Here is a 23,045-nt window from a genome sequence, read left to right on the forward strand (position 1 = left end):
GCAACTGATTTCTCATGGGAAGAAACAGTTTGGTTCTGGACCAGAAAATGAAAAATCCTGGAGCAAAAACAGCATCAGGAGAATCTTTTATTGGAAATGATTGTAGGTTATTGGCAGCCATTAAAACCAACAGCAAATTCAAGATGGAGAAAGCAGTTCTTTCTTATGGCATTTCTTTTTTTTAGAGATATACATAGTAATATATTTTGTGCTAGTTCTAAGCAAAATGCAAACTGTATTGACATTTCTTCTTTTGCAGCAAATTCCTAGTCAAAGTGCTACTGTCACTCAGATATAAATAACAACAAAGGCACTGTCAACAATTTACACTAGTTATTAAAATGAACACCACTTGAAACCATCTAAAAATGAACTTAACCCATTTCTAAAAAAAAATAGCACTGAATGTAGGACAAGCGCAGACTTTACAGTGATCTTGAAGTAGTGGTGATTTTTCCCCACCTTTTAAATTTCTGGCCTTTGTAAGCTGGCATGCTGGTGCAGTGATCAGCACCGTCACCTCACAGCAAGAAGGCTCTGCGTCCACACCTGAAAGCAACCTGGTGCCTTTCTGTGAAGAACTTGCATGTTCCCCCTGTTCCTGAGTGGGCTCTCTCCAGGTACTCTGGCTGCCTTCTGCGTGGTAGATTAAGTGGTGACTCTAAATTGCCTATAGATGTGAATGTGAACCGTTTTTGTCTTTATCTACCAGATATTTTCCCCAGTGTCCGCTAGGATAGGCTCCTCCCACCCTTCGTGTCATTGATTTGGTTTAGTGGTTTAAAAAAATGGATGGATGCATTACTGTTATTAATCTGAACAGTGTAAAGTATATAAAAGAATAAAAAAAACATGCAAATTAAGAAAATATCTTTACAACTTTGGTAAATAATAAATGCTATTCTATATATTCCTTGGTTTGCAGTGGGGTTTTTTCCCCAAATGGTTGATTTTTGTCCTCAAAACAATGAGGATGTTTTACCTGATCTGCTTGTGCTTTGTCTTTTAGGATATGTTTTTCTCTCATTTTGATACAGATCAAAGTTAACATCCTTTTTCCTGATTTTTCAGAGTAGAGTTGATTTTTGACTACGCGTTTGGAACAGCACACTATGTAGCTTATTTCAACCAAAACACACCTGTTGTGGTACACCACTGCAGTGTAGGCCTCTTTGTAGAAATCAGCACAACTTGACTTCCCAAATATTACCTGAGGAATAAACAACAGTTTTACAATAAATCAGATAATCAAAAATGTATTTTTTAATTATTACCTGCGTAATAAAAGTTGCCAAGACACTAAAACGTCTGACGGATATTACACTCATAGCTTGACAAAGATTCAAAAACAACAATCTTCATGTTCTGGAAAATCATTGTGTACCGGCATTGCATTGCTTGGATCTTCTCCGTTCATAAATTGCACTTTCACAGTGATGTTGCGGGCGGAGCCTTGGCGGTTGGCAAAGTTCAGACTCTGAGGGTTCACATATAGCAGATTTCTGAAAAATATATGTTCAAGAGCACAGACACAAAGAGAAAAAAAAATGCACATCAGAGATCCAACCACACTGGAATTAAAAGACAGGAATAAAACAGTAAAGAAGCATAACATAAACCTTAGAGCAATTTACCTTTATATCAAAATCTTTTTGCAACTGAGAGGTTTAACATACAGATTCATATTGTTTACATTTTCCAGGCCTTAAAATACATCTAGGAAGCAGAAGTGTTACTCATCATCACAAGGTAAACTATTATAAAGTGGTAACTTTAATACACCTCAGCAAATTTTATAATACTGCGTAGCACATGTTCAAATACAGATTTGAAAAATAATCCAAAAGGAGGGCCATATCATTTGACTACGTAAAGAGGATTAATGACCTTTAACTCTAATAACCAAGTGTCTCTGAAAGTGCTTGACCTACTTGCCTAACACTGTTACATCAGTTTCCACGAACTGATCAATTAAAAGGGGTAAGGCTCCCACAGCAGCTAAACCTATTCTGACTGGTACTTAAGGGAGGCTTGGCCTGTCAGTAACCATGAAAGGTAACCATTGCAAATAGACTTTACTTTTCAGAATGGGTTAGATAAGAGGGGAATGGGAACTGTATAAATCACTACAAAAGGATATTAACTATCTGCAATGATTTCAAATATTTTAAGATGGGTACTGAGAGCGTGGCATTATCGTCCGTAATTTCGTGCAAAGAAGGAAACCAGAATAATGTGTGGAGAATAAACGGCTGAGGGCCCTGGGGAAAATTTTCCGAATTTGAGATGCTATTTTTAGAACTGCTTCCATGTGAAGTAAGTCTCCCTATAAGCCAGACTACTTTGGTTTACACTGGACGTTTTTTGCAATTAATTCATATACATGAGATAAAAGGCACCTGGTCAATCTCTTGTTTTACTTCACAATCCCATTCATTGTTGCCAAAATGTGTGTGGTATACTCGTTACTGAACTGTTGGGAAGGAGGAGGAAGCCCCAGAATAGGAAGTGTAAAGAAACCTGGGATCAGCTGACAAACCGCAATGACGTAGTCGATTCTGTGGGGGATAACCCCACAGAGACCGCAGCTGGAACCACAAGTGACAAGGAATCGTGGGAATCTTTGTCTAATGATTAAAAATCTAATCCATCTTTTCCTCTGTTAACATCCATCTAGCATGTCCTAGTGATCGTCATGGCTGTTCTGAAGCAGGCTGTTGAACTGAAATAGACCCCAGGATGACATTACTGTGGCAGAGCTGAAATACCCATAAAAGCACAAATGGAAGCATTCCTGATTGGTCACTTCACCTCATCCGATTCAACTTCAGTTAATAAGTACACATGTGAAAGCAAACTTTACATTGTAGATGGCACTTCGGCACAGTTACTATTTTGAGATGAGGGGCTCCATAAGGGAAAACTGGCACCGTTTATCAGCTCTAAATAAAACATTAACTTTCTAATAAACAGATTAGATGTCGTTGGAAAAATTTCCCAGTACGAGTAATTATAGAGTATTAAAAACTGAATTATTAATTTAGTAGGATTCTTAAGTGCTTCTTGATCTATGTGACCTGGTAGAGGTAGATCACACTCCACAAGTCCAAAACATTACCTTTGTCACACATTGTTCTGAAGGATTTTTCATATATTCTTCAAGACTGATAATGTAGTAAAATAATGCAGTGAAATAATTGTTCTAGACTTGTTAAGGTAAGATTTCAGAGTTACTTTTTCAGACCCATTTTAAATTTCTTTTTAAGATAACAAAAATCTATGTTTAAACATTGAAAAGTGAATTTCTTTAAATACATTACATGGAGACAATTTCCACTTAGTCACAAATGTCCCAACCTGCTAATTAGGGGTGGGCGATATAAACGATATACGATAGAAACTATATAAATTTGGCCAACGATAGAGATTTTAACTATACCGCTCTATCGCGATAGCGCATGTTGATGATGTCATCAAGCTCTGCCTGTTTTGGTCGAAAGCATCGCAATGGCTACAACCATTATCATCTGCAAATTATGCCGAGAGTCATAGCAAAGAGATGAAGCACTTTTGAAATATGGAGAAAGCCAAAAACTGTGCTTGATCCACTTCCATAACATTGATTCATTAATGTTGAATTTTCTCGCAGCTGCTCTATGTTGCAGTATATTAATGACTAACCTCGTATTGTGGATGAATGATCTCAGTTGTTCTCCTGACTGAAGTTTGGCCCGTGTATAGCGTCCTGCTATGCGATTGCATTTGTCCCTGACCACCAGAATCCCTCACGTTAACTTTTATCGAGTGGAAAAAAAGTTGGCGTTCATCCTCCAGCTTCACTGTGCTAATGTTATGCTAACATAGCTGTGTCGCTAGCAATCACTTAGCACAACATTATATACCAGGTAGTCCGACTTCAGTAACCCTGCAAACGCCACTGCTGTTTAGTTTTCTGTCTTCATTTATGTTGGAAGTGGCAGCAGAGCTGTACGTTTTAATTAGTTTCAAAAATCTCTCAGTCAGAACATGGTATGTCATGTTTAGGTGGAAACTAGCGAGCTAACTTCCTGTTAACTTGTAACTCCATTAAATTTAATAAATTCTGTTTTCGTGGATGCCTGGATGTTAAACTTAATTGTTACACCGGGTAAAGCAGCAACGCTGATGATTTTAAAGATTAAAGAATTTAGACAGTTTTTAACTCTCAGTGTTCGTTTGACTTTGGGACCTGAAGTGGACAGAGTTTTGGACCCAGATTACTCCGTGAAGCTCCTCACTACGGCAGCCGTAATGCTCTGACAATCCATCAAGCAGTGCGGCTTACCAAAGTTGTACTAAAACATTTTTTAACAGATTTCTGCACGCCAAAATTGGTTCGAGGTCAGTAAGCACAACCAGAATTCATGCATAAGGCACACTCTTGATTTTTGAGAAAAATAAAGGATTTTAAGTGTGCCTTATAGTGTGGAAAATGCGTTATACAGAAGAAAAGAATATATCGCGATATATATTGTTACTGCACGTGCTTCAAATTATATCGCGATATGAATTTTAGGCCATATCGCCCAGCCCTACTGCTAATTAACCAGTACAGAAGAGTGGTGTCCTACTCACCAGCCAACATATAGTGAGATATTCAAGGACATGCAAATATGTTTCTACATGCCTTGAGTGAGAATTTGAAATCAGATGTCTCTGACATCAAAACATTAAGCTAGCATGTTTGAGATCTGCCTGAGTCACAGTAATAGGCGTCTTTGGACATTCCAACAAGTTATCAAATAGATGCAGTACGAAAAAGAAGTGAAACAACTTTATGGATGCCTGTCTGGGTATAAGTCTGCTGACTATCAACACAAAAATTTGAGGATGTGCCGTCTGCAGTTAAACGGTGAACTCCAGCATGAGATGTTACATGTTAACTCTCAAGTATCTTCAAGTTAGTCAAAACAATAATCACTGTACTGGAATGGAGGCTAGAGAGCTAAATATTGTTAGGAACTTTATGCCAATAAAGTAAATTTCTGGCCCATTTACTCAGTCCTTCTTTTCCTTACCAAGTTTGGTTCCTCCCCTTTTCGTATAAAAGACCAGTAATCACTCCAACCTAAGGTACTAAATCCTTAAAACCACAAATTACTAGCAAGCTCATTGTAACGACTGTGTGGTATTTTAATGCATAGTAACTGTAAATTTAACAGTTTAAGCTAACGCTAATTAAGAAAATAAAGAAACAAAACTAAAAACTTATGTTTTTATGGACAATTTCAAGTGTTAAACTATTTGCTTTATTTTTTTAAATGCAGCAATGTGTTACTATGACAAAATTACAACATTTATATTCCAGTTAAATATTACACCAAAACATTTTTACTGATTAGTTCCACCATCCACCACAGTTGAAGGTCAGCATATTTCACTTCCACTGCAAGCCTATAAAACTGTTTTTTGTTTTTTACGAGTGATCCTAGTGCACAGGAATGATTCCTTAAAAGCTGCAAACTAATCAGAAAACTCAGTATTTCCCACACACAAAAACAGGCCATGACATATCTGAAGGGACAAAATGAGTGAGCAATAAAATTGTGATGATGAGTACATAATATCCAAACTCTCTGAAATCATTCATACTCAGGAGCTCAAACCTGGCACAGATGACAGACTCAATCCCATCTCCAGACAAAAAGAGAAAGAAGAGCAAGAGAGCGAGAGAGTGTGTGTGTGTGTGTCTGGTGTGAGGCTGATTCAGCAGGATGCTAAATCAAACCCAGGAGCATTAATTACACACAGCATTATCAATCAGAGCCCAGTGAGTGCAGGGTTATAAGGTTTGAGATTGATCAGGCTGACGATCCATCAAAACACAGTGGTCATTGTTGGCTTTCTGCTGATCAGCTAAAGTGCTGGAGAGCAGGGTAGGGTGTGGTATGGAGAGGGGATTGGGGTTAAATGGGTAGTGTGAGTGTATGTGCGTGTGTGAGTGCGTGTGTGTGTGTGTGTGTGTGTGTGTGTGTGGGGGGGGGGGGGGGGGGGGGTAGACACATGTCCTTTGCACACTGCTGTGATTTGTTTGTTCAGAAGAGGGAGGGGTCAAGGGGGATTTGGGAGGAGGTGGGGTACATGGCTAAAAACATAGTAGGGATTAATGAGCAGCTAATCCCCCCTCCTTTACTGAGAGGGCAGTATATAACACGAGGCAGCTCGACGTTCTCGTATTGCTTTAGCAGCAAAGAAGTCTAGCTTAGCAGCAGAGGCAGCAGAGAGAAGAGTGTAGAGGAGAACACGAGTAAAGCTGAAGCAGGGTTCTAGGACTGGAATAGAAAAATCATCATGAAGGTATTTTTTCTGTTGCTGGTGCTAACCAGTTCAACCGTTGCTGCCCCCCTGGAAGCCTCGGGTAGACAAGAACACCCGACCCTGCCTTCCCAGGCTTCCACCATAGCACCGATCCAACCCGAGCCCAGGTCTCGCTTTGCCATGCTGGACGATGTTCGCCTACTAGCAAACGGCCTCCTCCAGTTAGGCCAGAGTTTACGAGAGTTTGTCCACAAGACCAAGGCACAGATCAACGACATCTTCCAAAAGCTCAATATTTTTGACCGCTCTTTTTACCAGCTCTCAGTCGTCACATCGGAGATTAAAGAGGAAGAGGAAGAGCTCAAGAAGACCACTACCTTTTTGAAGGCCAACAATGAGGAGATCAAGAATTTGTCACTGGAAATCAACTCGAAGATCAACAACATTCTGCAGGAGCGCACACAACTGCAGAGCAAGGTGGGGAACCTCGAAGAAAGACTGAAGGGCTTGTCGCAGAGCATGGTCCCTGCCGATCAGCTTAGTGAAATCACATCTCTCAAGGTAAGATGCTTCAGCAGCTAAAACTTTACAACACAAGTCAGTCAAGATATGCTCACTGAATGAGGAGATAAGCTGTGTTTGTGCAGTGTTTGTCCACTAAACAGATTTAACTGCATTTTACAAACTGAGTTAACTGTTTTACATTTTTCCTGAAAAACTTTCACATCAACACATAAGACTCAAAGTATTATATTTTTTAGGAAGTGATTGAAGCTCAAGATAAAACAATTGGCAATCTTCTGAAAGCTGTGAAGGAGCAACATGATCAGCTGGACTACCAGAAAATAAAGATTAAAAACCTGGAGGAAAAGGTACTTGTACTAGAAATCATTATATTTTGCCTTTCAAGGGAAAATATCTGAAATCTCTGAGAATCTAATTTGTTACATTACCAATGCACATTCTGTTTAAACTATATATAAAACCATTTAAAATGAGTGACTCACTTGTATCTCCTGCAGCTCAGCTATGAGAGTTTTCAAGATACAGCTGATAAACAAATGGACTCTGAGTACGAAACTCTTGATATGTTTGAATATCTGAAAGGAAACTCAACTGGCCTGGAAACAAGTGGTAATTACTTAATATACTCAAATATCTTTCTAAATGCCAAACTTACTTAAATAAAAGTAGAGTTAAGGAATTCATTTGGCTTTTCTACACTGTTTTTTTCCCCCCAGATTTTCCCATGGACTGCACTGACGTGTTTAACAAAGGAGAAACAAATAGCGGTGTCTACGTTATCAAACCAAACCAATCAGAGCCGTTCAACGTTTTCTGTGAAATGAGTTCAGGTGGGTAAGCAATCTTGAGTTCTCATCAAAGACGTCCAAATACCATTTCTGCATTCACAAGCTCTGACATTTTTTAGATAACACACTGGCATTTATGATTTCTACAATGATTGAGGAAAGAGCAAAAGAAAAGAAAAGAAAAAAAGAAGAAGAAAAAAAAGTTGATAACCTACTCACATTATTTATGACAAAACTTTTACATTCCCTGAAATATTTCTTTGTTCTTTTACAGAAGGGGGTTCAACAGTCATCCAGCGCAGGGTTGATGGTTCGGTGGATTTTGATCAGACATGGGAAAAGTACGAAAAAGGTTTTGGAGATCTGGAAAGTGAGTACACTTTATGGTTTAAATTTTTAAATAAAATATTCTATTTTTAGAATTAACAAAAAAAATGACAATCTTTACTCGTAATAAACATTCATTTTTCACAAATGTCATGGCATATTCAGGAAAAAAATATATACGGAAAGTAGCAGAAAACAATAGGGGCTGACACAATATAAAGAAAAAGCCATAATCAATTGATCAGAACAGTTCCTAAATATTTTCTATTAAAGTAGAAAATCTATTGTGTCAGCAGTGTCTTGGTTGCAGGAGCATTTGTAAGTGCTCCCTATAGCCTTGGTCACAGGAAACAATAATTGTCAAATATCGGCCCTGAACGACTTCCTGTATTATCTGAGCACACAGCCAGTTTGGCAGCCTTCCCTACAGCACTTGGTATGCTCATACAAGCACTCATAACCCATTTACAACAAAAAGGCTCTTCATCTGCAAAAGATGAGTTTCAACCTTCTTTCACAGCTACCTGCCTAATGATTACAACCCACATGCTACTAACAGCATGCTTTTAATACCTGGTTGACCCAAAGTCTGCTGGAAGTTAATTACAATTTTCAATCCATTATAAGATGAACTGAGACTTCAGAGTTTCTGAGATTTGTTTTTCCTACAAATAAACAAAATAAATTTGATTTGTCACACAGAGGACTTCTGGCTGGGCCTAAAAAAGATTCACAGCATTACACAGGAAGGTGTTTACATCCTTCGTGTTGATTTGGAGGACTGGAAGGAGGAAAAACACTGGGCTGAATACCGCTTCTCACTGGAAGGTCCCTCCAAGGACTATAGTCTTCGTGTCAGCCATTTCTCAGGTGACCTGCCTGATACCATGGCCAACTCCACCGGCATGAGATTTGCCACAAAAGACAGAAACACAGACAGCAACCAAAACTCCAACTGTGCACGCAGCTCCACAGGTACAATCCCAAGTCACAGTATCTTGGAATGTTTCTCCACCATAGTAATAAAATAAATAATTATCTCTGATGAAGACATTTTTTTCTAAACAAGACAAAATCACATAGCTAAAACTGATATATGCTGATATAATTTCCTATCTTGACTCCCTGGCAGGTGGCTGGTGGCTCAATGCTTGCGGTGAAACCAACCTTAATGCTAGGCATATGTGGCTGAGACCAAAGGGGCGCATGATGAGGAGGAAGGGCATTCACTGGAGGCCAACCACAGGCTCCTCATATTCACTCAAGATGACCAAAATCTCCATTCGACAAGCTTCAACTGCTGATATCTCCAACTGAGCCCCCTGTCCACACACTATATAATATACTATTGGCTTTTTTTTCCCAATACACGGACATCTAAAAGGTTCAACAGGAGGGGGAAGTGACATAACACAGGCCTTCCATATGTCCAGTCTTAATTCACCCACATCATTGAGCAGATTCCTCCCTAACATTATTCGGCCATTGGCTAGTGCTCACCACCAGATAGCAGAACAAAAAAATGTCAGATGTCAGCAAATGCCGACCTGTTGCACCGTGGCACACAGGTTGTTAACCTACTGTGTCTGATCCGACAAGGACAGTAAGTAGAACTGTCATTATGCAACATCTGTCATCGCTTGCAAAACAGACATATTGATCCACATCAGCAACCTAATTCAGAATTGATTGCAAAGCAATACATTGCAGTTGTATAACAGCAAATGAGGTTTTTGAGAATAGACTACAATTTTGAAACCCACACTGCTTAACAACCATTAAGGTGAACTTGGATACATTTATGACAACAACAAAACAAGGTATTTTAAAGTATCTTTGGAAGAACTACATGTTCAAAGTGGCTAAAGGGACAAATACCAACAGATTACTACATAAAGCATGCAAGTTATGCAAGTCAAGGTAAAAAGATTATCTTCTGCTTCTGAAAAAAGTCCACTACAAACTAGAAAGCTTTAGACAGCGCACTGATTTTTCTTTTTCTTATTCTTTTATATTTTTTTTATTCTGTATTTAAACTATGATATGATATGATTTATGCAGGTACCGCTAGAAAATTATAATTTCTGTGTGTTTCCTACATTATTGAGTCATATTGACTTTTGCTCATTATTACAAAATACCCAACTGTACTGTAAAGGTTCTCATACTAACACATCACTGTGAGAAGCAGCTTTGTGCGCTAAAATCATATTTATGAGGCCAAAAATAAATCTACCTGTATAAAAAAACAAAACTATGGTACTATTTCTTTGTTTAATTTTGTCTTGAACCAAATGGAGTTAAATAAGTAAAGAGGACATGTTGAAAGGTTGACACACTAATGAAAATGAGATCTAAGGAATAAAACCACTGTAACTCCACTTAACTCAGTTCGGCTAACTATCAGTCACAGGCCAATTGCATCTGCAGACAGTCAGGCCCTGTCAGCACCTGTCTGGTAACGTCTGGATGTAATCACCTAATATTGGTCTATCAAAAATATACTGCTCAAAGAAAAAAAAAAAAAAGAACAAACTGAAAATCTTTACTGATATAGACTCATGTAACAATAGTAAATTCATACTTCATGTAACCCCTTGAAGTTTTCAGCAGTACAACATTGTATGCTAACATAAAATGTTCTGGATGGAACACAACAGAAAAAATGGCAGGTGTAATTTATAAAATACTCCTCACATAGTTTATACTGCACAGTAATATAAATCCTGTCAACACTGTTTCATATCTTCTAATTATTATTAATAATTATTATTAATTTATTTTAACCCTTAAATAACCCTTTTTTGTTTTTAATTCACTTTAGCCTCAATTAGTTTCCAGATTGGAATTTCTTGTTTCACTTCAGTTTTTATTGTTTGAAAATGTTAAGTTTTACTTCATTTTTGATTAATTTCAGCATTAGTTTTGGTCTTTAAAATTATTACTGAATAAAGGGCAAATGTCAGACGCCAAGATTGAGGACAATCAGAAAAGATATTAAAATAAAAACACACGTTTTGACTGCGAGTTGACTCACAGCCTTGTAGACACTGCAGGTCTCAATAAACACATCCATCAATAAAATACATTTTTTTAACCAGTGAGCTGAAGAGTGAAGTAGTATTTAGATGTTAAGTTAAGTACAAACTGGTTTGTAATTCATTTTTTGTGTAATCTCGATGTCAAACAGACAAATAAACAACCATTAAGACGTTATTCATTCACTACAGATGTTTTTTTCTGTACCTGTATATGGTGTTCGGCACATAGACGTCCCTGGCAGGAAACTCAAGGATCTCCCTGGTGGGACGCACTCTGCTGTCTGGGTAAGGCTTAACCTGCAGGAGGTCAGGGGTCAAGCAGTAGTGGGGGTTTTCCGGAGCTGGAGAAATGTCCAGCTTCAACTGGGCTGTGGTGAGAGTGTGAGTAGTCAGAGGAAGGGGAAAGGAGTGTTAAAGAAAGAGCAAAGAATCATTTTCAGATTTCAAATCAGGACGATCAAAGGAAAGCATAAATTCCACTTTTAAGTACCTGTGATAGGTCTGAGTCTCCTCAGCACTGAAGACGGTCTTCTCATATCAGCTAAGAACTTATACAAATCCTCATCGCTAAGTCTGTCTCCCTCCTAAAATAACATGTAGCATAAAAAACCATGAGAAAATGACAAAGGGAAGGAAAAGTAATCTAATACTAATAATCTACTATCATGTGAGCAAGCACATTCACATGGACCTGTTTAAAGAAGTTGGTGATGGTAAGTGTTGCAGGTCTAAAACCTGTCAGGCTACATGATTCATCTCCACTTGTAGTTCTCTCCAGAGAACGCCTTCCCATAATGCTCGAGTTCCTCCGTTCAGACCATGAGCCTTTCCTCTCTAAAAAGATACAACAAAAACAAACTCAACATTTTAAAGCCCACATTTATTTTTCACTCTGAACATGCAGACATTGTTCTAATCTGCCATAGCAACAGAAGGCTGCCGCCACCAGTCAGCATCAAAGATTACCTCTAAGGTCAAAGGGTAGTCAAACACCAAGGGTCACAGTAAAAATAACACAGCAGGGATCAATATGATGTTGCCCTGTTTGCTTCTAAAGCACACCAATTTACTGAAATGTCCATGCACCTAATGCATGACTGCCATGTCTGTTATGGTCTCTTCAACTAGACCATGTGTGACATGGAAAGTGGGCATAAAAAACACTGCCATGTTTTTTTTTCCTACTCACTGGAACTTTTGATATCATTCTGAGATACATGGTCAACGTCTACAATTACAGTTAGAAAGCTTGCATTAAAAGAAGATGGTTAGACCTGAGAGGCTCATCTCTAGCTCTGTATCTCTCTCCAGGCTGCCGGCACTGTTAACAATGTTCATTAGATGGATGGCGGTCCACGCAAAGGGCATTCGGTAGCGCCCCAGACGTTGGCAGAACTGCTCTGACTGGCCTCGAAGCTTCTCCAGCTTCTCCTTGTTCTATAAAAAAATAGAAATGTTAACGTAAATACAGGGTTTGTGGTACATTAACAATGAATTTTTATTCACTGCAACATATTGGTAGTAAAATTAGGAGATGACCATGAAAAGGAATGTACTTTTAAATGAGTACTTGCAGTTGCAGAAACAGTAATGAATAAATACATTTATTATGACATCACATATAACTGAAATACATCTGAGACTGAGCTTTTGTGGTATTCATCATCTAATTCACTCTCATTGTACCTTGGCAGCGTCTGACTCTTTGAAGACCATATAGGGCTCTGCGCACTCTCCAATATCACCCTGCTGCAGTACTTTTTCCAGCTGTTGACAAAGCAAACACAGCCTTCAGTAACAACACTCACGTGCAGTGAAACAGGTCAGAAGATTGTGTCAAATTGTGAAAGGACAGCAGGTTTCTTCATTTAAGCTTTATCTTTCATACTAAGTCAAACACTGCAATGAAAAACTGTCCATTGTTTGTTTTGGTTGATGTAATGTATTCTGGTGCTATCAAAGAGGGACAATAAGTCAAGGTTTTACTTGTAATTTATTAAAAGACATTTCTGTAAGAGAAACATGAAGCCTCAAGTACCCTTATACTGATGGCATTGCATAATCATGGATATCTAACATTCAGGGAAACCAGCTATTAGTACTCTTTTACGTATTACAAAACAAAAGTTGACAAGAGAGATGAAATTCTAGCATGACTGTTTCACCTTGATAACTAGGAAGACATCCTGGGAGGGGTAGGTGATGGAGAATATGGCAGAGCGAGCCAGCGTGGAGATGGCTGCTGTCTGAATGTGAGGACGCAGCATCGCTTTTGTCTGCTCAGAGTTTAGGTCAAAGAAAAAGTTTTCTGATATCTGAAGGACACATGAAACAGACACACGGATAATTATTATTTGACCAAAACACCTGTTAAATGTAATCATAGCACTACGCCATCACAACTATTATTATTTAATTGTAATTTCTGATGACTCTATTACTGAAGCATGGCTTCTTGCTCGTGGAGGCTGGCAAACATGTTAACATCTCAGTGATGAATAAGCCACCAGAGAAGTTTATGGAGCCGTGAAGGGCATTATATATGAGAGATCTACTTATCAAGGCATCTGCTACCCTCTAGTGTTTGTTAGCTAAAAGGGAACAGAAAGAAGCGGCACTAGATAAGGTTGTTCAGATATATACATAGTTCCAGAGTATGATTTAACGGCATTCCCAAAAACATAACAGGCCCACAACATAAAATTTAATAGCCCACTCATCAAATTCGTTTGGCCTCCCAACGATTTTAACGGTTTGCAGAAGTGACCCAACAACTCAGAGCTGAGGAGGCACTGAGTAAAGCATAACAGCTTACCTTTTTCTTTTCCTTGACATCATATAAGGCCAAACTAGCAAATATGGGTTCAATTTCGATCTCAAACCTTCAAGGTGGAGAGAAAAAGGAGTGGATCAGCAGAAAGCAGCAGTTAAATAAAAGAGCTACATGGCGGTTTTTTTCTTTTCTGAAAAAGGCCGTCTACCACTTACTTCAAGGACAAGCACTTGACGAGTAGCCTCTGTCCAAAGTGTTCTTTAGGTACTTCAGGCACACAGTGGCGCTCAACGGGCTCCTCCTACACATTCACACAAACGTGTGGGGTAAAAAAAAATAAAAAAGACTGAATTGCACAATAATTTTATCAGTTATGTAAAATTGTATAAACTATCATTTTAATGGAGACTAGCAGAAAAGTTTTTAAGGATATGGAAAGGTGCTTACTGTACCTCATCGAGGGCGGGGTGCAGAGCAAAGAGTTCACGGTGGCGGTTGGCCTTGCGCTGGTCTTCATTATGCCGGTCAATCTCCTCATTGGGGGCACGGTCAAGGAGGTGAGGAAGCAGGGCATCGGGGAGGGAGTTCTTCAAGTCAAAAATGCTACAGGCCCAGCTACCCCTCGGAGTGTCATCGATAGACATTGACCGTCGCTTCAAGTCATCCTGCAATACAACCAATGCAAAAAAGACAGACTAGCATATACACTGTGGGACTGTTTTAAACCTGTATCTTGATATTGTCAATCTGAAATTAAGACACATCATTCAGGTTAATTATTTTCCTAATGAAAAAAAGGATACCTGGTCATCCTGGTAACTGCTGTTGTCTGGCATCTCATCAGCTTCAAACACCTGTTTGGGGAGGCCTTTCTGGCGCTCCTTCTGCTTGTCCAGAGTGTTGGGATTAAAGCCAGTACCAAGCTTATGATATCTGAAGGAACAAGCCATTACTTAGAACACTTTAATTCATTTACTAATATTATTTCAGGATCATAATGTGTATTTTAAGAATATTTTCACATGGTGAAGCCTTACTTTCTATTGACGACTGCCCAGTCTTCTGTGTAGGATCTGACGCAGTCTCTAACATGAGGATCAGTGTCCCTGCAGCCAGACAAACATAATCAACCAAACAAACATTATTTTAACAGCAGAGTCAGACTCTAAATGCAGGCTTACTGATATGGATGGCAGACCATTAAATGTGTTGAAATAAATACATCTTTCTGGTATATCACACGCTGAAGCAAACTTGTAATGCTTCTGCCATCTCTTCTGAAATACTAAGCACTACATTAAGTACAGACATTAAGCCCACATAGTTTGAAGGATTCCAAGGCGCTCATTAACTTAGTAACCAAACAGTTTACATACACATCTAATATACAGGCATTTGCCTTCCATTCTTAATTTTTGCACCTCTATTAAACTGTAGGTAAGCTTATCTTACTATATTTAATAAGATATAGTAAGATAACGCAGCCTCATACAAATGTAGCAAATGATTTAAGGACAGTGCCTTGACATATAAATATATTGCTGTTGAGTAAATGATAATTGTTTTTGGAAAATGAAATATGGAACCAAGATCACTATTCCTCATTAAAACCTACGATTTCACATTAATTTGAAATATGTGCTCTCAACTTTATCTAAATTATTCAATCTCCACTATATATTACAGTCTTTTATAGCTCATTTGTTTGTACATTTAACACAAATTATTTGCATTACAAACAATTACTAGTCTCTCTAGATCAACACATTAAATTCCAGATGCTATTAAATGAAGAAAAGAAAAGAAAAACAACAACAAAGCACACTCCACATCTTTCTTCCACGGCAGCCTTACCCATCTTCAGGGACAGCTTGTACCACTGTGCGACACTCCCTGGGTGTGTAGATGACCTCAATGTCATCTGGGGGAAACTCAATCAGATCTCTCAGGGGACCTGACTCAACGATGGGAGGGTGAGTGATAAGGTACTCCTCAAAATCCACCGGCTCCACCGCCTCCGTGAGCGGAACCTGGTGGGCGATGAGAAAGTGTGACAGGGAGAAAATCAGAGGGATGGGAGAAGTTAAGTAGCTGTTAAGGGCATACACGCCAGTACAGCTCGGCTACTTTTTTTTCTTTGTCTACAAATGTCTTAATAAAGTCCTCTCTACTTTTAAGCAAATGCTTCACAAATGCAGTTATTGAGAAAAAAGGGAGAGCTGGTGTTATTTGTCACTCTATTATAGAGCACCATGTTCTGCAATAATAGATCTAAAATATGAGGTGATTTATGTCAATTCTGTTAGGGGAACTGTTTTAGATTTCAGATCATTGTTAATTTCAAAATAAATAAAAAAATCAGTTGTAAGAAAGATCCGTGTGGGATTTGAGAATATCCTCAAAGCTGATACAAGCAGCCAGATTATCACAGGCTAATGACATCATGGGTCTTACTGCGCTGACTAGGGATGGGTATCGTTTAGGTTTTTTCCGATCCAAAGTGTATCACATCTCAGGAAACAAAAAGCACCGAAATAAAGCACCAAAATGTGCGCTGCTTTTCGGTCTGGTTACTACCGTTTATGTCAGAACCGATACCGGTACCCATCCCTAGCGCTGACACAGGGGAGGATACTAGCAGTAATGTGGTAACCACACACCGTGTATGTCAATGAAATTCCTTTTGTAACTTGTGGCGATGAAAAGCAACGACCTGTAGAAGCAAAGAATACTGGTGATGGACATACGAAGGAGTGATAAAAATATACACAACCGGAGATAACACAGACCTACAGTTAACTGCAAAGCAACGCAAAACAAGCCAATCACTATATACGTGAATAAAACTTATGGCTGCATCCTCTACTTGGGTTTCTTTCTAATGCCCGCATCTCTACACCATTCAGGGCCTTTAAAACAGATATCTTGCCTGAAAGGGCTTCCAACTCCATTTCAGTTTCAAATGTCTGATAATATAATCAACTCTAGAATTACTTTATATGCTAATTATAAGTCACTTTGTCTGCTTCTCTGATTTGCACATGTGTTGCTAACATTGTTGTTGAGTTTCCACCTTGCCATTCGTCCTAGCAAAAACAAACAAACAAACAACTCGCTCATCTTTCTGTTAGTGCTGTTCTTATTGTATCCTTCCACCATAATATTTTCTATAGCTGAGCAACCAGTCCTCTGTTTCTATGTTAACATTTTATGTGAAAAGTGGTGTCATATGCTTTTTAGCATTTTAATGTGGATGAAGATCCTTCTGAAACATTCTGAAATGAAAATGTGCTAGTGTGGACGCGGCCTTTGCCTGCTTCTACAAGTGGAACCCAGGGAGAATCTGTTTTAGCAGCTTCATTTTAAGGGTCTGTCTGTGTTTGTCTGTGTGTGGGTGTCTGCATACATGTTTGTTTTTCTTCCTCTTGAGGAATTTGAACACGAATATCTTTCACAGTTTTAATTAGAGACCAAATGTAGCCTAATTAAGTAGTGAAGGTGGGACCACGTGTTGGTGTTTCGGCTCAGGAGTACTCAGGGTCAATTGACACTACTCCTTTAACAAACATGAGCCATTTTTACACAGATGCTAAGCCAAATAAAGGTAGCATGATACTGCCTACAGCATGTGATTTTAGATACCATGACCTTGTTGTGGAATTGAAGGCACAACATTTTATACATCAGTACTACCATTGTAATATTATCATGCCTTACCTGCTAATCTTTTCTACAATCAACGATTGTCATGCTCAAAGCTCAAAGTCAGAACAATAACGATACAAAACAGAAAGGGATAATAATGATGGTGCTGCACCAACACCTTCAAATGTCTGTGTAAAAAGGCTTAATGTGGTGAACAGGACAATCAATAATTATCCCGCATGGCACTCTGCTAGACAGTTGTGCAGCTTTTCACATGTACCAAAAACCCAACACAAAACACCCCTGACCCCAATTAGAGAAAACATCGACCTCATTTGAAGAAAACCAACTATTACAACTGTTTACATGTAAACACAATGAATGATCAGCGGCCTTTCAGACTACTCACTGTGTTACTTGTTGTTGTTCCGACGTTGAGGTTTTTGAAGAGCTGTGGGGAGCCTCCATACTGTCCAGCTATCTGTTTCCTAACCTCTGCTGCCACAGTCCTGCAAACAGAGGAGTAACAGGTAGAGAGGACAAGAAATAATTCAGCTTATGCAAAAAGTCTCTCTAGATATCCATTAAGTGGATATTGCAGGTTTATTAGTATTTAGAATCATATTAAGACCATCCCAGTATATTTCTCACAGTAAGGACGAGATTCAGTTTGTAAGGCTAATCTGAAATACCTCATGATTGTTGATGATTGTTAAGCAGCCATGAATGACGGATCCCAGTACTGGTGTGATTAAAACAGAACAACAGAACAAACCAGTGATGGAAATGTGTCTGTGTAAAGCTGCATACACACTGCAAGCAATGATATTTGGTAACTTCAAGCAACTATGGGCAAAATAACTGCTAGCAGCATGAAGTGGGCAAGACCTGTGATAAACTTTCAGGCAAGCAACTGAAGAGACTCCTAATGAGAGTGAAAAATGCCGCTGATTGACATATGACCTGCTACTAAAAACATTAGAAGGTCAGCTGGGCAACGGAACAATGTCCACAAGCAACCAGACAGCAATTTCAAAGTGATGTGCCACAAGCAAATAGCTTCAACTATGTATACAGCTTAAGAATAAAAAAAACATCCAAGGACAGTGATGTAACTACTAGTGATATAGCAAAGCATGAATATTTTCATATTCTCCAACATATGAAATGGATTCTTGTATACAAATAGTGTTCTACAATAGTTGTAGATTTAGTGGAATAACCCATAAATTTAACCCACCAATTTAACCCATCTTGGCAAAATAATGCCAAGATGAATGACAGAAGCTACATTTGAACTCGTGTGATTTCACAGTGCAAGCTCTGATTCATCCAAAACTGTGAACAACAGTGGTTGCACTGGGAAAATACAGCGCTACAACCACAGAAGTATTATAAGTAGTAATCTCAAATATGACACTATGTGGTGAATGTATTTATATCCTTTCAGAGGTTTTTGCTGGGACTGTCCCAGAAACACCAACAAATGTTTATTGTACAGTGAGACCTTTCCAGTAATGTATGGTATGTGACTGTCCCTGGTAAAGTCAGTGTTCTACATTAAAAAAGTGCAATAACGAGGGTTGGATCTAGGGCTGGGCGATATGACCCAAAATTCATATCTCGATATTTTTTACCTGGACGGCGATATAAGATATATATCTCGATATTTTTTTTAAAGCCATAAAGTAAGAACAAAAAGAGAGTTCTTAGTCAAAGCTGTGTCCCAGATGTCACACAGGCACTTTTATTAACATAGAGCATAGATGTACACAAAATTTACTCAAAAATAAATTATGAGCATTTATTAAATAATAATGCACGCCCCACGCACGGGGCGATGCGCAGTAACTCGTTAACGGAGATTTTCCGTGTCCATCTTGTCGCTTCCTGCAGGTGAAGCGATGGGGGAGGAGGGGGAGTTGTGTTCAGTGAAGGAGGGGCGAGGCCAAGTAATGTTGCGTAAAGACAAAAGTGAACGAAAGAGAGGCAAACTTGCGGCTCCACTAGTATAGTTATAACGTAACATAGACTATATCGATATAAAGGATATTGTCACATCTTATATCTCGTATAAAAATATATCGATATTTTTTAAAAACTCGATATATCGCCCAGCTCTAGTTGGATCTATCACAAAATATTATTTCCCCTATACAACATTAGGTAATAAGATTGCATTATCTTTTTCTCAATTTCATAATGCAATTCTAGCACCAATCGTATTTATGTGGAAAACATACTTCGCTTTGCCTCCAGTATGTCAAAATTTACACTAACAACACTGGTACCACTATATCAGCTATGTAGCACAAGATTAACTACAGTATCCAGTATGATATTTGTCTCAGTCAATGATATGGAGTACTGACAAAATCAAAGTTTGGTGAATTTAAAAAAAAAAAAAAAAAAAAAAAAAAAACTGCATGATTGCAATAATGGCATATTTATTTACTTTAAATTCCTTGAGCTAAAAATGTAGGCTTTTTTATTGAATCATTTGGGTTATCTCATAAGATACAAAGATTTTTTTTAAAAGGCATTCTGAAGGATTTTGGCTATGTCCAACTAACTACCTAAATGCAGTTGCTACTTCAAGCAACTCACTGGGATATGTAAAACTAACAAACACAGAGGATCACATTTTTTTGTATTTTAACTCTCCTTCTGTCTCTCCTGAGCTTCACTGTGTTAGCTCAGACAGCATCGTGTATTACACCAATACACAGCAGAAAAAAAATAATTTAAAAAAAAATCCCTGGACCCCAGTGGTCAGCACAAAGCTCTCAGTCTTCAATTGTGGCTGTAGCCACGCACATTCGAAGGTCCTTTAAATCACAGCAACCACCAAAACCACTTAAAGATTTTTGCCTTGAACAGAAAAACAATGCAGCAAGAGGCCCAAAGCGACACAAACAAATTAAAGCCAAGGAAAAAAGCTACAAACTAAAGGGCCAAGGTTATGTTACACTGCTAATGCAGAGTGTCCATTGTTATGATGTTTTTTTGTAATATTTTTCCTCATAAGCAACAAACTCTCTAATGTGTCGGTTTCTCTCCACTCTCATTCTAAAAGTTGTATCATAACGACTAGCTTGAAGGTGACTTTAGACTCTGGCCCATAATTACAGCAATTGTGAGTATAGATCACTTGTGATTGAGTCTGTGAGATCATTACAAAAGTCACATCCCTTTCCGATTTTCTAAATCGGCTAAGAACCATTTCAACTTTTATTGAAGCCTGCCATGCCCATACTGCATTTCGTTGCCCTGTACCTGTGCATGTGCAATGACAATAAAGTTGAATTCTATTCTATTCTATTCTATTCTATCATCTCCACTCCTGTAATGCACGAGCATCAGACAAGACTACAAACAAAATGTCACAGTGATCATTTTAAGCAGGAAAACAAAACAAAAGCAGCATGACCCAACTTTCCAGCTTAAGATGAACAAGATTATGTTCTGTGGGAGAGATCAGGAGGTCTCTGCAGAGCCGTGCTGTCACAGCTGGAGAAAAAGCACAAGGCTGCACTGACAAACACATTCCACACTGCTCCCCGAGCCCTCTTGCCAGACCTTTACTTAGCACTGGTCACTGCACAGAGGAATAACTTGATTAAGCAAACAGGATATCTGACAAAGACAGTAAAAACAACAACTTCTCTTCCCAGGCGCAAAATAGAAAGTGGAAGCAAAAGAAGAATCATAGCTTAACAATCCTGAGGCAGGACTGTGCCTTCTGAGTAGGAGGAAATTTGACTTAAAATATGTGATAGCGGGCACCGGTTTAGGTCGCTGGGATGAGCAGGCGACCCTATGCCCGTGGCTGAGAGTGGCAAGCCTCGATTCGAATCCAACCTACAGCTCTTTGCTGCCTGTCTTCCCCTCTCTCTCTACCTCTGCTTTCTTGTCACTCTTCAGTGTACCCTTTCAAAAGGCCAAAAAATATGTGATAATAGCTTTCATTAAATAGAAAGAGTGTAGCTAAACAAGTTCAGCAGAGAACTCTTGTCCTTTGTTACGTGAATAATTTTAGCATGGTAAAAAGCATTCCAACAGGCTGTGAGAAGATTAACAGGGAACCATTTCAACTTTTATTGAGGCCTGTCATGCCCATAATACAGATATAATATCACAACTGCAATATAAAGCAGCCAAATTCAATAACAAATCTACTTTGTCTACTTAAACTGAGCCAGAAAAATGTCATTAAATGCCACAGGTTTCTTAATGAGGGCCGCGACTTATATTACTCTGCATGCTCATGTGCATGCCATCCAAAAGGCATCTCAGAATCATCTTGTCAGTAATTTGATAATAATGTAAAGTCCCAATAATACGATGGAAATTTAATATATGGTAGATTCATATTCTTTCAGTCGGGACATAAACAACTTCTACAGGAAAATGTCAAGATGATAGTGAACTTACTACAGTTCAATAATGAAAACACTTGCTTCAAATAGATTATCGATTTTAAAATAGACAACACTCAGGAGCATGTCTGTGGTCTTATGTAATCATCTTTCCCTTCACTGTGGATCACAGTGAAACGCTCTCCAGAGAGATGTAAATTCTTATCTCATCTAACAGCACCACACAGAGAACAGGTCAACCAGCAGGCACGCATGCATATACTTGCTCAACAATTTGTAAAACGCCTTCATTGTTCGGACATTAATTGATCAGGAATAACAGTGATTAAATACGTCTATGTTGATCTGTACTGTACAGCTATCTGAACACTGACTGGGAAGATGGCATTTGACAGCTTGCACAAAGCCCTTTGTTAAAGAGATTACTTTGATCTGTCTGAGGGGCGGGGAAGAGATTATAATATCAGTATTTGATATCAGCGGAGGGAGGCTTTTGTTCCAAGTAATAAATGTGCAATCTCGTTTCAGTTAGGTAAATCTTTAAACATAACAAAGTTCAGGCACATCTCTCCCAGTGCCAGTAGTACCTAGCTGCCCATCGTTAGCTACTGTAAGCGAGATAGCTACTTGTCCAAAATTAACGGTTATCAATTTACAGTAGCTACGTTCATTTCGGTAATTATAATTATTGAAAGTCTGTTTCCTCTCCACCCCGGACACATACATAAATATGATATCACCCCTTTGTTAGTATTCACTGGTAAAGGACAGCAGCAGCTAGCAGTGTCGCTGTCTGTCTGGGTGGGTCTGAGCATCTTTGCAGTCACAGCTAACAAGCGGCTAGCTCAGAGCAGCAAGGCTGCGCTGGCGGCTGGGCCTCCTTCATAGGGTTCCCTCAGCATTGGTCTGAGGGCGACCTACATGGAAGTCCTCGGTGGGCATTTTGCGAGCACGTTGCGGTATGTTAAGTCTTTACCTGCTAATTTTTTGGGCGAAGGCGCGGCGTTCAGCCATGGCAGTGGCCGCTGATGTGCTTAAGCAAATTCCCAGGCAGGCAGGCAGCAGGCAGACTCCGTTTTCCACTCAATACGGCCACAGGGAAAAACGGGAAAACAGGAGAATGGATCATTACCGTAATGAACGTAACGCTGTGCCACAGAACACACCCAAAGAAAAGTACTTGCGCATTCTCATTTCAAAAAGAACTCGGATGGGTTAAGGAAGAAGGATTACGGACAAAATACTATTAATGAATAGCGCAGTTTTGAAC

General features: G+C 38.9%; 2 protein-coding genes across 13 annotated transcripts in view; one reads left to right on the forward strand and one right to left on the reverse strand.

The window, feature by feature from the left end:
- The window catches only part of dock7 (dedicator of cytokinesis 7), a 48,939-nt gene extending 26,039 nt beyond the window's left edge, over positions 1-22,900 (reverse strand). For all 12 annotated transcript variants that reach the window (XM_006803988.3, XM_006803987.3, XM_006803984.3 and 9 more), the window contains exons 1-16: positions 22,752-22,900; positions 17,806-17,905; positions 15,606-15,781; positions 14,789-14,857; positions 14,555-14,684; positions 14,204-14,416; positions 13,967-14,052; positions 13,794-13,860; positions 13,144-13,293; positions 12,665-12,745; positions 12,253-12,415; positions 11,670-11,812; positions 11,469-11,562; positions 11,184-11,346; positions 1,385-1,502; positions 1,140-1,210 (exon numbers count right to left, since the gene is read on the reverse strand). In XM_006803988.3, the coding sequence (XP_006804051.2) occupies positions 1,140-1,210; positions 1,385-1,502; positions 11,184-11,346; positions 11,469-11,562; positions 11,670-11,812; positions 12,253-12,415; positions 12,665-12,745; positions 13,144-13,293; positions 13,794-13,860; positions 13,967-14,052; positions 14,204-14,416; positions 14,555-14,684; positions 14,789-14,857; positions 15,606-15,781; positions 17,806-17,905; positions 22,752-22,789 (1,862 nt within the window). In that variant the 5' untranslated portion in view covers positions 22,790-22,900. The remainder of the gene's footprint in view (positions 1-1,139; positions 1,211-1,384; positions 1,503-11,183; positions 11,347-11,468; positions 11,563-11,669; positions 11,813-12,252; positions 12,416-12,664; positions 12,746-13,143; positions 13,294-13,793; positions 13,861-13,966; positions 14,053-14,203; positions 14,417-14,554; positions 14,685-14,788; positions 14,858-15,605; positions 15,782-17,805; positions 17,906-22,751) is intronic.
- angptl3 (angiopoietin like 3) lies at positions 6,228-10,191 on the forward strand. Its single transcript, XM_006803977.3, has 7 exons — positions 6,228-6,858; positions 7,059-7,169; positions 7,320-7,431; positions 7,539-7,652; positions 7,885-7,980; positions 8,640-8,912; positions 9,070-10,191. The coding sequence occupies exons 1-7, from the start codon at positions 6,331-6,333 to the stop codon at positions 9,252-9,254; spliced, it is 1,419 nt and encodes a 472-aa protein (XP_006804040.1). The 5' UTR covers positions 6,228-6,330; the 3' UTR covers positions 9,255-10,191.
- Positions 22,901-23,045: the final 145 nt, after the last annotated feature.

This window comes from Neolamprologus brichardi, chromosome 17 (genome assembly GCF_056152115.1).
Source record: "Neolamprologus brichardi isolate AB-2024 chromosome 17, ASM5615211v1, whole genome shotgun sequence".
Taxonomy (NCBI): Eukaryota; Metazoa; Chordata; class Actinopteri; order Cichliformes; family Cichlidae; genus Neolamprologus; species Neolamprologus brichardi.